Raw genomic sequence first — 15,264 nt, 5'->3', positions numbered from 1 at the left:
AGACTATGTATTAGAATTTTCCTAGCAGAAAGCTTTCCCAGGGAGATAGTAGCCTTTTTTCTTTCTCACTCAGGCACACAAGGTCACTTAGCTCAAACCAACCAGCCACCTGCAAGCTGATAAAGATGGTCTAGCTCAAGGGCAGTGATCTCTTTGAAGGCAAGAGGAGAGAGTTTGTTTTGTATAGTGTGAGAAAGCAAAAGTCCTTGTGCCCAAGTCAAAGCATCTTCAAAGATTCTTTTTGTAAATTATTTTATGTTGTTCTTTTCTGTCTTAAGATTTGATGATGTATGCCTTTGCCAAGTTCTTTGATTGTAAAAAATATATAATCCTGCACTGAAGTAAGTAAATCGCAGCAGCATGTCTCAACATTGAGAGTGTCTGTGTGTCGCTTTCCTCGCCATATCCTGATCTCTAATGTGCCTGCGCCCTGATTCCCAATGGTCTGAGTGGCTCCCCTGAGCCGGTCCGTAGCAGGTGGCGCCCGAACAGGGACTTGAAGGACAGGTAATCTTTCTCTTTTCTTTCTTTTCCTTTTATTAGTTTTCAGGAACGGCTCTTACCAGGGAGCTGCAGTCCTGCCAGAAGATTTGCCGGTCACAGTGTAAGTAATCTGAGGAGCTATGGGGCAATCTATGAGAGATGCCTCACCAGACATAGTCCTAAGGATGGTCTATGCTGCAGCAATGAAGGGTTGGAAATTCAGCGCCAATGGAGGAGGTGTAAGAGACTCCTCATCTCTCACTTGTTATAATTGTGGGAAACCTGGGCACATGCAGAAAGACTGCAGGAGGTCCAGGGGAGCAGGGCAAAGGGGAACTCCCGGACTTTGTCCCCGATGCAAAAAAGGGAAAGCACTGGAAGAATGAATGTAAATCTAAGTTCCATAAGGATGGAACGCTCTTAGATAAGAATAAAAATAAACATAAGAATAGAAATAAAAACCAGGCAAATATAAAATAAAAAGTCTAAAATTATGATCAGAGAAAAGTTAATATGGAATTTTAAAAAGGTATTAGCAGCTAAAGGACATTTTCTATGCTTCTTCTTTTTTCTGAGTTAAGTTTTTCACTGTGATAACACTCAAGGTTTCTTCCGCTGGCCAGCAGTTTCTTCTCTTAACTCTTTCCTGTCCTAATACTGCTTATAAAAAGTTTTAAATTATATCAACTTGTAACTTTAAAAAACATTAATTTAAAAACAAATGTTAAAGATACATTAGGTTTCTATAGTATCTAAAAACCCACAAGGGCAAAAAGGCTAAAATAATGATAATAAATAAAAATAATAAAAGGGGTTTGTCTAAAAGTGTCTGGCTTAATCAATGAAACAAAGATTGAGAAAGGAGTCAAAACCTAAAAATTACAAAAGGTATATAAAATGTTATAATTTCTTATATCTGAATGTTTAATGGTCAATTCTGGTTTTAAAAGGATTTATCTTGTGAGAAGGTCATGGTTATTTCTTTTATGCATGCTTGTGTAGCTTTATGATATTAAAAAATATATGAGGTGAGTATACTCAACAGAGTAAGGGTCTCAAAAATTCTGTCCTATGAACATCATATAATTTTGCCATATTTTGCCAAATAACTTTCTGAGCAAATATTGATTTGGGTACATTTTTCTTTAATAATATAATCATTGATTAATTGTTTATGCTAACATAATGCTTTCTCCACATTCAGCAAAGAAATGATATTTAAGATTCGTCTTTTTTCTATGTAAAGACTTTCTAATATCTTGACAGTTATTCTTTGCAGTAAATATTCAAATGTTCTGACTCATACAGTTTTTGAGAATTTCATGTCTTAAAAATAAAACACAAATGCTTATAAAATGTTTCGTATTGTTAATGTTTAGGTTTTAGCCCCATTGTCTTTGCTAAAAATGATTAATTTACAGGTTTACTCTAACAAAGATATGGTATATACTTTTGGTTTGTTAAAAATATAAGTTAATAAAAATAATAAAGTTCGCCTAATCAGAGATACCTGGACAGCCCTAAATGCTTCAAAAATCTGTATAAAATGGCATTTAAAATAAAGTTTAAAAAGCATATATTAGACAGAGACTCTGAGACTTTAACAGTGACCTAAGGTCTCCAAAGAAGATTATGGGACACCAAGATGTCTCCACCTGGATAACAACAATGCTGACCACTGGGTAGGATGACCCCCAGTGCAACACCTGCTGTCAGGACCTGGTTCAGACCATGAACAAACAGCAGGGGAAATAGTCATCAGGTAAGCTGGGGATCCTGTGATTAAAGCAGGGGAAAATAGTTCTCAGGTAAATGGGAATCCTACGACTAAAGTAGGGACGATTAATTGCTTTTCCTATAAGTAAAAGGAAAGCGTCTGCTGTTAAAGCAGGATTCATTAATAGCTCTCTTTGTAAATAGAGAGAAGGCAACCTCGGCAAAGCGGGGGTTAATTGCTTTTCCCTGGAAATGAAGGGGGAACAGCCGCTATCAAAGCGGGAGATTTATTGCCCATTCCATAAACAAGGAATGAGTAAAAAACAGTTTCGCAAGTCGACGAAACGAAAGTAAAAGGAATATTAATTAAATATGGGTGCTAATCAATTGCACTCAATTTTTTAAGCTCTTAATGAGCTGCTATGTTTAAAGAATCTAGAAGATAAGACAAAATACTTAAAAGAAATTTTTTGCCATTGCACCCTGGCTCGCCGTTTCAGGAAGTCTCTCGATGTCATTGTGGGAAAAGAGGGGAGAGACCTAGACTTTGCATTTAAGCAAGGGATCCTTAAGGGAAAGGAAAAATCAGTTAAGGAATCAGAGCCAGGAATTTAAAACCTGATGCTCCAGAGTTTATCATACATGAGTTGCCTAGAGCAACACCAGGTAGTGCTGGCCTTGATTTGGCTAGCTCAAAGGATATGTTTCTTTCTAAATGGGATGGCATTTCCTTAGTACCTACATCAATGAAAGGAACATTGTTGCCACAAACTGTGGGACTTATTATAGGAAAAAGTTTCAACTATCAAAAGAATTTTAAGGTTGTGTCAGGTGCCATAGATGCAGACATAGAAAATGACATTAAGGTCATGGTGAAACCATTATCTGAAACTATTCAGATCCACAAGGGACAAAGAATTGCTCAACTATTACTGCTACTTTATGTTAATTTACCTAATAAAATTTTGAGGAACAAATGAGAGCAAGGGCAGTTTGGATCCTTAAGGGAGAGGTCAAGTCAATTTGGAAGCTAATTAGAGGCTGTCTGGAGAATCTATATTACAGTAGAAAATGGACAGGCAGCGCTGGAAATGTTGCAAGAGGAAAGATCAAAAAAATCAGAAAAGACAAGCAGTAAAAGGAATCATCAGGAATGGGGAGAGTTATACCCGGACCTTTCTGAGTTAAAAGAGTCAGATAAGCAACTGCAAGCAATTGTAAGCAAATTTAAAAAGGTAAAACTGAGAAAAAGGATGAGAAAAAAGGAGAAAGGAGGTTTAAAAGCGCTGATGCTTTGCCCCATAACACCCTCCACCCTTCCACCTTATGTGGGAGGAGGTCAGGGCAGCTCCGAAAGCATATTTTATCTAAGCGTTTAGAAAGAGGTGAGAACTGAGCCACGATCAGCATACCCAATCTTTCAAAGTCTGCAAGAAAATAGGTACAAAAAGGATAAAATCATAAATTATCTAGGAGCATGAATTTGTGAGAAGCAAATTATTCTACAAAAGGTAAAATTGAGAAAAAATAATTTAAAGATCTTGAAGGATTTTCAAAAGTTGTTAGATGATATAAATTGACTTAGATGTTATTTTAAGGAGCATCCTGTAATATCTCCTAAAATAACATTATCACAGCCTATTTCCATGGCCCCAAATGTATTTACAGACGAATCAAAGACAACATTTAATCTAATATCAGATTCTATAGATGTTAATACCCTCAGAATTTTAGAAGTAGCTGGACCTATTAAAAGTTCCAGCCCTATGTGCCTTTTATTTCAGCAATTGCAACATTTAATTTGGCAGAGAAGAAATTGTTTTTACATTCAACATATGAAAGTCCATACAGCTCTGCCAGGACCTTTGAATGAAGGAAATAATATAATTGATCAATGGACTAAAATGGAATATATATATATATATATATATATATATATATTCATGAGTTCTTCCTTGGAGAAGGCGGGAGCTTTTCATAAAGCTTTTCATGTCAATGCTAAAGCATTATAACAAAAATTTCATCTCTCTCGAGCAGATTGCTTGACAGATAATCTTGCTCATCAACATCCACCCAGCATTGGAATAAATCCACGGGATCTACTCTCTCTAAAAATTTGACAAATGGATGTAACACATGTACTCTCCTTTGGAAGGTTATGCTATATGCATATGACTGTTGATACTTTTCTATAGTTGCCTCAGCACACACAGGAGAAGCTATTAAGAATGTTATTCAATATCTCACTTTATGTTTTCAAATCATGGAAATGCATTTACAGATAAAGACAAATAATGGGCCTAAAAATTTTAAATGTATTAACTTCTGTTCCTAGTATAAATTTGTCTCTACAGGTTTCTCCTTGGTTGGCAGACACAAACAAGCATTAATTGCTGCCTACAACTTGCTCTAAATGACTGTGGACCATGGACTTGCTAAAAACTGATGTGGACCAGTCTAGCCGATGTGAATGCCCCCTGGCTCTTCGACACAGTTCACGAACCAAATGTTTCTAAAATTTTCTCTTTTTGACTAGCATTTTACCTTTGTTAACCCTTGACAACGTCGCCCCAAAGTCAGCTGGAAGCAGTTAAAAGAATACATCGCCCAATTATCCCTGGTTAAAATGCTAAGTCAAAAGAGATATATTAAAAACCCAAAGTTAACAAAGCTAGCTTATGATTGAGCTGATCCTTAAGACCAGGAGGATTGGGGAAATATAAGACCCTCACCCCTTATTTTCAAAGGGACAGAAGAAATTCCTTAGGATGTTTTTCATAATAATGTTACAATTATTAACCAATTATAATGATAACTTCTTTACAGTCATAATGGTTCTACTTATGTTTCTAAAGCTTTTGAAACTTTTTGTGCACAATGACACATTGTACATATTACAAGCATCCCATATAGCCCTTAGGGCCAGGTAATTTTTAAAAGAGCACATGAATATTTTGCTCCTCATCATTTATTATCACATACCTTATTTGTATTAAATCATTTAAATACTAATGATAAAAGATTAACACCTGCAATAGTGCATTGGACCTGTGAGTCTAACTCTGTTTTGCCAAAAGTCCTATGGAAAGATCTGCTGTCTGGCCAATGGAGAGGACCAGACGTTTTAATAATATTTGGACGAGGGTATGCTTGTGTGTTTCCACAGGATGCCAACTCCTCCATCTGGATACCAGACAGACTCGTCCGGCCGACGCCAGGAGAGGCGGCGAAAAAGGAAGAGGCAATGGAGACAGACGAGATATCTGATGTGTCAAATGAGGAAAATGAAGGCAACTCGGTCACAGGCTTCGGAAATCACCTGGACGAAAATCAGATGCCTTGTCAAAGAAGCTAGAAGACTGCTTATTCAGCAGGGAAAACCCCTGAAACCCAGCCTGTACTTTCTTGCTTTCTTAGCCTTAATATCTGCTCCCCCTACAGTACAGGGAATGGCTTATTGGGCCTATGTTCCTAATCCCCCAGTTTTACAACCTGTTGGTTGGCTAGATCAAGAGCCCATCAGGATTTTAACTAATGATACTAGGAGACTGGGAGGTGCTCAGGACTCTGACGCAAGAAGTAGTTCGTCCTCGTTAATAACCTTTGAGGGACGTTCTGATTCCTTGCCTATTTGCATTACACTTTCTGGAAAGGTACCAAGATTTTGCTTAAGTTCAAGCTATAGAACTTTTCTTACTGACAGCCCAGATAAGGAAAATATTGGTAAGAGATGGATTTGGGAAATTCAGATGCAGACCTTAGGTGAATATAATTATACAGAAAAGTTTGAACAGGTCTCATCTATGCCTATTGAACCATGTATTCAAAAATATCGGGATAAGGATCAATTTTGGGATTCAGCTATTAATAAGTTCCCTACATGGCTAACTTGTGGCTTTCCAAATACAGTCACTAAATATCAGCCTAAAGATTCCTCTTATGAAATTTGGGATTATTCTATATCTTCAAGTCAACAGTATTTTTATGAAAATCATATAAACACTCATCAAGAGAAATTTCATCCCTATAAATACGTAAGGGTAGGAGAGCCCTTACGAAGATGGTTTTCTCCAGGTTTTGTTGAGCCTACATGGTTTGCTAAAGAAGGGAATATTACTAGAAAGCACTCTGGCCTGTTCAGATTGCTTGCTGCAGCTAATATATTTCTGGAAAAAAAAGACCTAATCATACTAAGTCTGAGCCTATAGGACTCAGGGCATGTATTTCTTATCCTAATGCATTGTTATTAGCTCAACCTGCTTTTGTTAATATTACCAAAGTGAACAAGTCCTATCAAGTTGTTTGTCATTCTTGTAAACTTACTAATTGCATTACTTCAGCTGAACCAAAAGATTTGAATGTTTTGCTTGTTGTTAGACGTCCACCTTTTGTTATGTTACCTGTGGAGCTGGGAAATGATCCTTGGTACGATAACCCCGCATTGCAAGTTTTGAATACATTAAGAGATTTGGTACGGCCTAAGAGGTTTGTGGCCACACTTATTTTAGGCATAGCAGCATTAATATCAATACTCCCCACTTTCGCTGTAGCTACAACAGCATTAGTTCAAGAGATTCATACTGCTCATTATGTGAATACATTAAATAAGAACATTACATCTGCATTACTGAGACAGGCAGCAATTGACAATGAATTGGAAGCAAAAATTAATGTATTAGAAGAAGTGGTCCTTGCTCTTGGACAGGACATTGCTAATTTGAAAACTACTCTATCCACATGTTGTCATGGAAGCTTTAAAGCAATCTGTGTCACACCACTGACTTATAATTATTCAGAGCCATGGGACAAAGTGAAGGCACATATACAGGGTGTTTGGCGAGATAATAACATCACATATGATTTAATTGCATTACAAAAAGATATTTCTGCTATTAGCCAAGCTCATTTACAACTAGGAGGTCTACAAGATTTGGCTAATAAAATTGAGTCAGGAATTAAGGCTTTGAATCCATTAAATTGGGTGCAGTATTTTGTCCTCATTGGAATAGTCATTTTATTAGTACCGTTGGTGATTTTTCTATTCCCTTGACTCCTTAAGTGTCTTTTCAAGTCAATGGCCCAAGTGAAACAGGAGGTGTTCGAGTTGCATTTTAAAAATAAAAAACGGGGACCTGCTACATCCACGGCTGTCTCGCCAGTGTAGCAGAAATGCTGACTTGATGGGCCAATATTGCCAGCAGGATTGGGATATGTGCTTCCAGGAGCTGTGTGTTCCAGGCGGGTCCCTGGTAACCAGTTGTGGTGTAAAGCTACCTGAGTTGCCATTTGTATTGACTCAACCTGGCTGTCCTTGGAGCCATATGTGTGTCTTTTCCTTTGTCTATGTGTTCTTTGTGATTCTTACAGATTACCAATAGATCAGACTATTCCAGGCAGTTGCGGATACAAACAAGACTGCTAAGGACATTTTTGAATTCTGCTCTGCTGTTAATCAAAGCCTTAAAAAAGTAGCCAGTTCTGAAATTGCCAGAATCATCATTAGGACAATTCCTTGATGATGTGGAACAAAAGGAGTTAATTTTACTAGGATACATCTTAGAAGCTTTAGGCATTTGCTAAATGCCTATTTATTGCATATTATAGAAATATGTGCAATTGTAAACAGAAGGCCTATGAAACCTTTCTTGTGAGAAGAGAAAGACCTAGCCTAAACTGACAATATCTGAGCCTGAGAATTGAGAAGGGAGGAAAGTTGAAGTTAGTGATATAAAGTAAACTTCAGAAAGACTCAAGACTATGTATTAGAATTTTCCTAGCAGAAAGCTTTCCCAGGGAGATAGTAGCCTTTTTTCTTTCTCACTCAGGCACACAAGGTCACTTAGCTCAAACCAACCAGCCACCTGCAAGCTGATAAAGATGGTCTAGCTCAAGGGCAGTGATCTCTTTGAAGGCAAGAGGAGAGAGTTTGTTTTGTATAGTGTGAGAAAGCAAAAGTCCTTGTGCCCAAGTCAAAGCATCTTCAAAGATTCTTTTTGTAAATTATTTTATGCTGTTCTTTTCTGTCTTAAGATTTGATGATGTATGCCTTTGCCAAGTTCGTTGATTGTAAAAAATATATAATCCTGCACTGAAGTAAGTAAATCGCAGAAGCATGTCTAAACATTGAGAGATTCTGTGTGTCACATTCCTCGCCATATCCTGATCTCTAATGTGCCTTCGCCCTGATTCCCTACGGTCTGAGTGGCTCCCCTGAGCCGGTCCATAGCAATTCTGTAAAGAGAGCATCCTCTTCACCGAACTGTCAAGACACAGCAAGTCTTTGCCTCAAAAAGGGAGCCCTGGTGAGGAGAGCTACTCATTTGAGAGGAGTAAGTTGTCCAGGAGAAGACCCTCCTCAAGTGAAGCTTGCCTTGCAGGGAGAGGTCGCACAATGAAAACTCACTCTGTAGAGTGGAACCAATCATTTGAGAAGTGCATCTGGGCCAAGAGAAGACCCTCTCCTGGGAATATTCAGCCCACAGGGATTGTTCCACCTTGAAGGACAAGACGCCCCGAGGAAGAGAGATTTTCAGTTGGAAGGGGCACCTCAGCAGTTAGAGTACCTTCTCTCTGTTGGTTAAGGACACTCCATCAAAAGCTGCCATGGGAAAAAGGGTCTATTATCTGGAAAGGGTAACTCTGCAAATAGAGGATCCACTCCTGTGAAATGCAATCTTAGAGCGAGGCTTCACTTCAGCAAAGGTACACTGAAAAGAAGGGCTACTCATGTGAGAGGGGTAAAATGAATGGCAGGGAAAATATCCTCTGCAAGTGAAGATCACCTTGCAGGGAGAGATATCCCCATCCATGAATGCCCTGTAAAGGGGGGTCATTCATTTTAAAAGCATAACTCTGAAAAGGGAAAACTGTCCCAGGGAAAAATATTGCCACAAAAGGAGGCATTGCTTCAAAAAAATTATCCTATAGAGGAGGGTTACTCATTGTTTAGGGGAAACTCTGTAAACACAGGACACTTAACTGGGAAACATCAACCCAGGGAGAGGTCAGCATTAGAAGAAAAGCCTCCCAACATTGGAGGGTCAGACAGTTCTGAAAGACAAAACTTGGGTGCATGAGGACACATTAAACGTGTTGTTGTTCTCCAAAAATGTTTCCCACCATTAGTAAAGGGATAAATCCATTTTATGTACTGTTTTGCTATTTTCTTTTTAATTAATTTTCACTAAAATGTCCATTATATTATAATTTTGTTTATTTTAGGCTTATGTATTCCTTTATTCCAGTGTCTTGAGACAAAAGGCCAGGTTACTGACCTGAAATCTTTCTCTAAATATGTGTGTATGTGTGTGTGTGTGTGTTATTCTTTTATGTCTGAGCATGTGTCTATGGGTGTTTCAAGACAGCAAAAGGAATCACATCCCTCGAAGCTAGAGCTTGAGATGGTTGTGACACCTGGATTTGTCCTGTAAGACCCAAACTGGGTGTTTTGCAAGAACAGCAAGGCCCTGAAACAGCTGCACCATCTCTCCAGCCCCTTTTACTTGGTTTTACAGCAGGCACTTATAGTTGAAAACCATCCCTAATCACTAATTTAGTAATGGTATAGATATTCATATATTTTGTCTTCATTTGACTTTTTCATTTCCAACAGCTTCTCTCTGTAGTTTAACTTTCAATTCTCCTGCCTCAGCAGTTCAAGTGACTGTGCTTGTAGGCCTTCATCACTATTTGTGGTGTTTTCAATAAATATTTGAATTTCTCTTTTTAAGTCCTCATTTTACACATTGAAACAGTATTGACTTTCGATAGATTCTAATTTTCTAACTTACTTAAATTTGCTTGTTATTGATTTCTAACTACATTCCAGCGTGGTTAAAGTGTGTAGTTAATTCTACACTTTTCTATTCTTTTTCTTTTTCCTGGGTATGATCTAACATGGAGAACGTTCTACATTGACCTGAGAAGAATGTCTGTGCTGCTAGTCTTGTGTGGAATGTAGTGTAGATGTATTTCTAAGACTATTTTCTTTGTAGTGCTGTTTAAGTCTTTTATCTCACTGTTCTATTGTCTCTGTGGTCCTTACTACTACTGAAAGTAGTTCATGAAATCTCCAAAAAGTAACTTTAAATTGTCAATTTTATCTGTGTGTTTTCTTGGTTCATGTAATATTTTCTGATCTCAAGCGACAGTAATAGTTTCCTATTACAATCATCACTTTGACCAATAGTAAGCTTAGTTTTGCCCATAAGGTTTTAGTTTTAAAGTGTATTTGGTGAGATACCTAAATAGCCTCTCTAGCTTGGTAGGCTTGTAATTTGTTTTCTTTATGGAAATACATTTAATTCAGAGTGATACTGTAGTATTTCACAGCCAAAGATAGTAGTCTCAATTATCTTTCCTTAGAGATGGACCATAAGCTTATTTATAATATTCTAAGCTTTAAACATACTTGTAGAGATGTACATGTATTTTAATATCTTAAAACCTGTATCAAATGCAATTACATTTAAAAATTAGATATATTTTTTCTAGTTATCCAAGACAATGATTATATGTATTTCAATTTTCACCAATAATATGTAGTATGTTTCCCACACTCATGTTAGCATTGCATGGTATCAGTAAGTTTTTCATTTATTTTTATTGTGCACTACATTTTTCTCTGCTCTCCTCCCAGTTATGATAACAATTTATATCTTATATCTTTTCCCAGCTTTCTGAATTCGGACTATGTTTTTATTTTTCTTATACACAGATTAATAGATTAATTTATCATCTTTACGTTCTCTGGGTGAATGGAAATGAACTCATTGCCATGTTCAGAGTTTACCAAATATGGAGGCAATGAAAAAAAAGTGATTGAAAAGAAACCTCTTCTTCCTCAGTGGCGACAGGCTGGCGATGACACCCATTTCTTTTTAACCATCTGAGCTGTAGTGCCCTTCATCTGAGAGCTCCTCCACATACTCGTATTCATGGATTGAAGAGAAGGGTCCAAGTAATTTTGGCAAAGAATGCGTCAGAGGAAGGAGGACATATTAATCAAGAGAGTTGTTCAGGTTGTGCATGCCTTAATGCTAGTCCTGGAGAAGCATTAACTTGGGGATCTGTGTGTGCTTCAGGACAGCCTGGGCTTTAGAAACGCCCCACCCCCACAAACCACCTGCCTCCACTATGACATCAGAGTAGTGGTCCAATCATTTAGCTGTGGAACATCGGATAATTTGCATAGGACTATCTATTGGCCAAAGGGCTTAAGCCCATCCCCAAGATGATGTTTGTGTACAGCTAGTTTCCAGAGAAACCAAACTTAGTGCTGGCAGTTGAACATGCAGTGTGAAGCTCTTCTGAAGTCCTTAAAAAAAGAACTAAATCAGAAGATATGATCCTCGTTTTCGAACTAATTCAGACTATAGAATTCTTTGTTGTGTTCCCAGTCCATTTTGCCATATAAATAGGTAGTAGAAAATGTGTGAATTCATTAGTATAAATTAAATGAGTTATGAAAGAAAGGACCTCATCCTCGTGATGGACATTATAAGGAAGGAGATAACTTCAGGCATTGCCTCAGAAAAAAGTACGCTGCATAGGAGGGTTACTCATAACAGTGCGGTTACTCCTGGAAGAGAGGAATATCTGTTGGTGAATATCGCCTTGCAAGGAGGACTGTTCATCCTATCAAAAGTCATGCTCCGAGAAGGGATATTGAAAGGAGGAGGGTAATTCTGCAAAGAGAGCATCCTCTTCACCGAACTGTCAAGACACAGCAAGTCTTTGCCTCAAGAAGGGAGCCCTGGTGAGGAGAGCTACTCATTTGAGAGGAGTAAGTTGTCCAGGAGAAGACCCTCCTCAAGTGAAGCTTGCCTTGCAGGGAGAGGTCGCGCAATGAAAACTCACTCTGTAGAGTGGAACCAATCATTTGAGAAGTGCATCTGGGCCAAGAGAAGACCCTCTCCTGGGAATATTCAGCCCACAGGGATTGTTCCACCTTGAAGGACAAGACGCCCCGAGGAAGAGAGATTTTCAGTTGGAAGGGGCACCTCAGCAATTAGAGTACCCTCTCTCTGTTGGTTAAGGACACTCCATCAAAAGCTGCCATGGGAAAAAGGGTCTATTATCTGGAAAGGGTAACTCTGCAAATAGAGGATCCACTCCTGTGAAATGCAATCTTAGAGCGAGGCTTCGCTTCAGCAAAGGTACACTGAAAAGAAGGGCTACTCATGTGAGAGGGGTAAAATGAATGGCAGGGAAAATATCCTCTGCAAGTGAAGATCACCTTGCAGGGAGAGATATCCCCATCCATGAATGCCCTGTAAAGGGGGGTCATTCATTTTAAAAGCATAACTCTGAAAAGGGAAAACTGTCCCAGGGAAAAATATTGCCACAAAAGGAGGCATTGCTTCAAAAAAATTATCCTATAGAGGAGGGTTACTCATGGTTTAGGGGAAACTCTGCAAACACAGGACACTTAACTGGGAAACATCAACCCAGGGAGAGGTCAGCATTAGAAGAAAAGCCTCCCAACATTGGAGGGTCAGCCAGTTCTGAAAGACAAAACTTGGGTGCATGAGGACACATTAAACGTGTTGTTGTTCTCCAAAAATGTTTCCCACCATTAGTAAAGGGATAAATCCATTTTATGTACTGTTTTGCTATTTTCTTTTTAATTAATTTTCACTAAAATCTCCATTATATTATAATTTTGTTTATTTTAGGCTCATGTATTCCTTTATTCCAGTGTCTTGAGACAAAAGGCCAGGTTACTGACCTGAAATCTTTCTCTAAATATGTGTGTGTGTGTGTGTGTGTGTGTGTGTGTGTGTGTGTGTTATTCTTTTATGTCTGAGCATGTGTCTATGGGTGTTTCAAGAGAGCAAAAGGAATCACATCCCTCGAAGCTAGAGCTTGAGATGGTTGTGACACCTGTATTTGTCCTGTAAGACCCAAACTGGGTGTTTTGCAAGAACAGCAAGGCCCTGAAACAGCTGCACCATCTCTCCAGCCCCTTTTCCTTGGTTTTAAAGCAGGCACTTATAGTTGAAAATCATCCCTAATCACTAATTTAGTAATGGTATAGATATTCATATATTTTGTCTTCATTTGACTTTTTCATTTCCAACAGTTTCTCTCTGTAGTTTAACTTTCAATTCTCCTGCCTCAGCAGTTCAAGTGACTGTACTTGTAGGCCTTCATCACTATTTGTGGTGTTTTCAATAAATATTTGAATTTCTCTTTTTAAGTCCTCATTTTACACATTGAAACAGTATTGACTTTCGATAGATTCTAATTTCCTAAATTACTTAAATTTGCTTGTTATTGATTTCTAACTACATTCCAGCGTGGTTAAAGTGTGTAGTTAATTCTACCCTTTTCTATTCTTTTTCTTTTTCCTGGGTATGATCTAACATGGAGAACGTTCTACATTGACCTGAGAAGAATGTCTGTGCTGCTAGTCTTGTGTGGAATGTAGTGTAGATGTATTTCTATGACTATTTTCTTTGTAGTGCTGTTCAAGTCTTTTATCTCACTGTTCTATTGTCTCTGTGGTCTTTACTACTACTGAAAGTAGTTCATGAAATCTCCAAAAAGTAACTTTAAATTGTCTATTTTATCTGTGTCTTTTCTTGGTTCATGTAATTTTTTCTGATCTCAAGCGACAGTCATAGTTTCCTATTACAATCCTCACTTTGACCAATAGTAAGCTTAGTTTTGCCCATAAGGTTTTAGCTTTAAAGTGTATTTGGTGAGATACCTAAATAGCCTCTCTAGCTTGGTAGGCTTGTAATTTGTTTTCTTTATGGAAATACATTTAATTCAGAGTGATACTGTAGTATTTCACAGCCAAAGATAGTAGTCTCAATTATCTTTCCTTAGAGATGGACCATAAGCTTATTTATAATATTCTAAGCTTTAAACATACTTGTAGAGATGTACATGTATTTTAATATCTGAAAAACCTGTATCAAATACAATTACATTTAAAAATTAGATATATTTTTTCAAGTTATTCAAGACAATGATTATATGTATTACAATTTTCATCAATAATATGTAGTATGTTTCCCACACTCAAGTTAGCATTGCATGGTATCAGTAAGTTTTTCATTTTTTTTATTGTGCTCTACATTTTTCTCTGCTCTCCTCCCAGTTATGATAACAATTTATATCTTATATCTTTTCCCAGCTTTCTGAATTCGGACTATGTTTTTATTTTTCTTATACACAGATTAATAGATTAATTTATCATCTTTACGTTCTCTGGGTGAATGGAAATGAACTCATTGCCATGTTCAGAGTTTACCAAATATGGAGGCAATGAAAAAAAAGTGATTGAAAAGAAACCTCTTCTTCCTCAGTGGCGACAGGCTGGCGATGACACCCATTTCTTTTTAACCATCTGAGCTGTAGTGCCCTTCATCTGAGAGCTCCTCCACACACTCGTATTCATGGATTGAAGAGAAGGGTCCAAGTAATTTTGGCAAAGAATGCGTCAGAGGAAGGAGGACATATTAATCAAGAGAGTTGTTCAGGTTGTGCATGCCTTAATGCTATTCCTGGAGAAGCATTAACTTGGGGATCTGTGTGTGCTTCAGGACAGCCTGGGCTTTAGAAACGCCCCACCCCCACAAACCACCTGCCTCCACTATGACATCAGAGTAGTGGTCCAATCATTTAGCTGTGGAACATCGGATAATTTGCATAGGACTATCTATTGGCCAAAGGGCTTAAGCCCATCCCCAAGATGATGTTTGTGTACAGCTAGTTTCCAGAGAAACCAAACTTAGTGCTGGCAGTTGAACATGCAGTGTGAAGCTCTTCTGAAGTCCTTAAAAAAAGAACTAAATCAGAAGATATGATCCTCGTTTTCGAACTAATTCAGACTATAGAATTCTTTGTTGTGTTCCCAGTCCATTTTGCCATATAAATAGGTAGTAGAAAATGTGTGAATTCATTAGTATAAATTAAATGAGTTATGAAAGAAAGGACCTCATCCTCGTGATGGACATTATAAGGAAGGAGATAACTTCAGGCATTGCCTCAGAAAAAAGTACGCTGCATAGGAGGGTTACTCATAACAGTGCGGTTACTCCTGGAAGAGAGGAA

The 15,264-nt window shown here is 37.9% G+C and overlaps 1 protein-coding gene across 1 annotated transcript; it reads left to right on the top strand.

Annotated features, from left to right (window-relative positions):
* The first annotated feature begins 227 nt into the window (after positions 1-227).
* LOC148117440 (endogenous retrovirus group K member 25 Env polyprotein-like) lies at positions 228-6,490 on the top strand. Its single transcript, XM_087902890.1, has 2 exons — positions 228-507; positions 5,366-6,490. The coding sequence occupies exon 2, from the start codon at positions 5,367-5,369 to the stop codon at positions 6,405-6,407; it is 1,041 nt and encodes a 346-aa protein (XP_087759016.1). The 5' UTR covers positions 228-507; position 5,366; the 3' UTR covers positions 6,408-6,490.
* Positions 6,491-15,264: the final 8,774 nt, after the last annotated feature.

The sequence above is a fragment of the Myodes glareolus genome, chromosome X (assembly GCF_982192425.1).
Source record: "Myodes glareolus chromosome X, mMyoGla1.1, whole genome shotgun sequence".
Taxonomy (NCBI): Eukaryota; Metazoa; Chordata; class Mammalia; order Rodentia; family Cricetidae; genus Myodes; species Myodes glareolus.
Note: the sequence above shows the minus strand (reverse complement) of the source record. Positions and strands in the feature narration are given on the sequence as shown.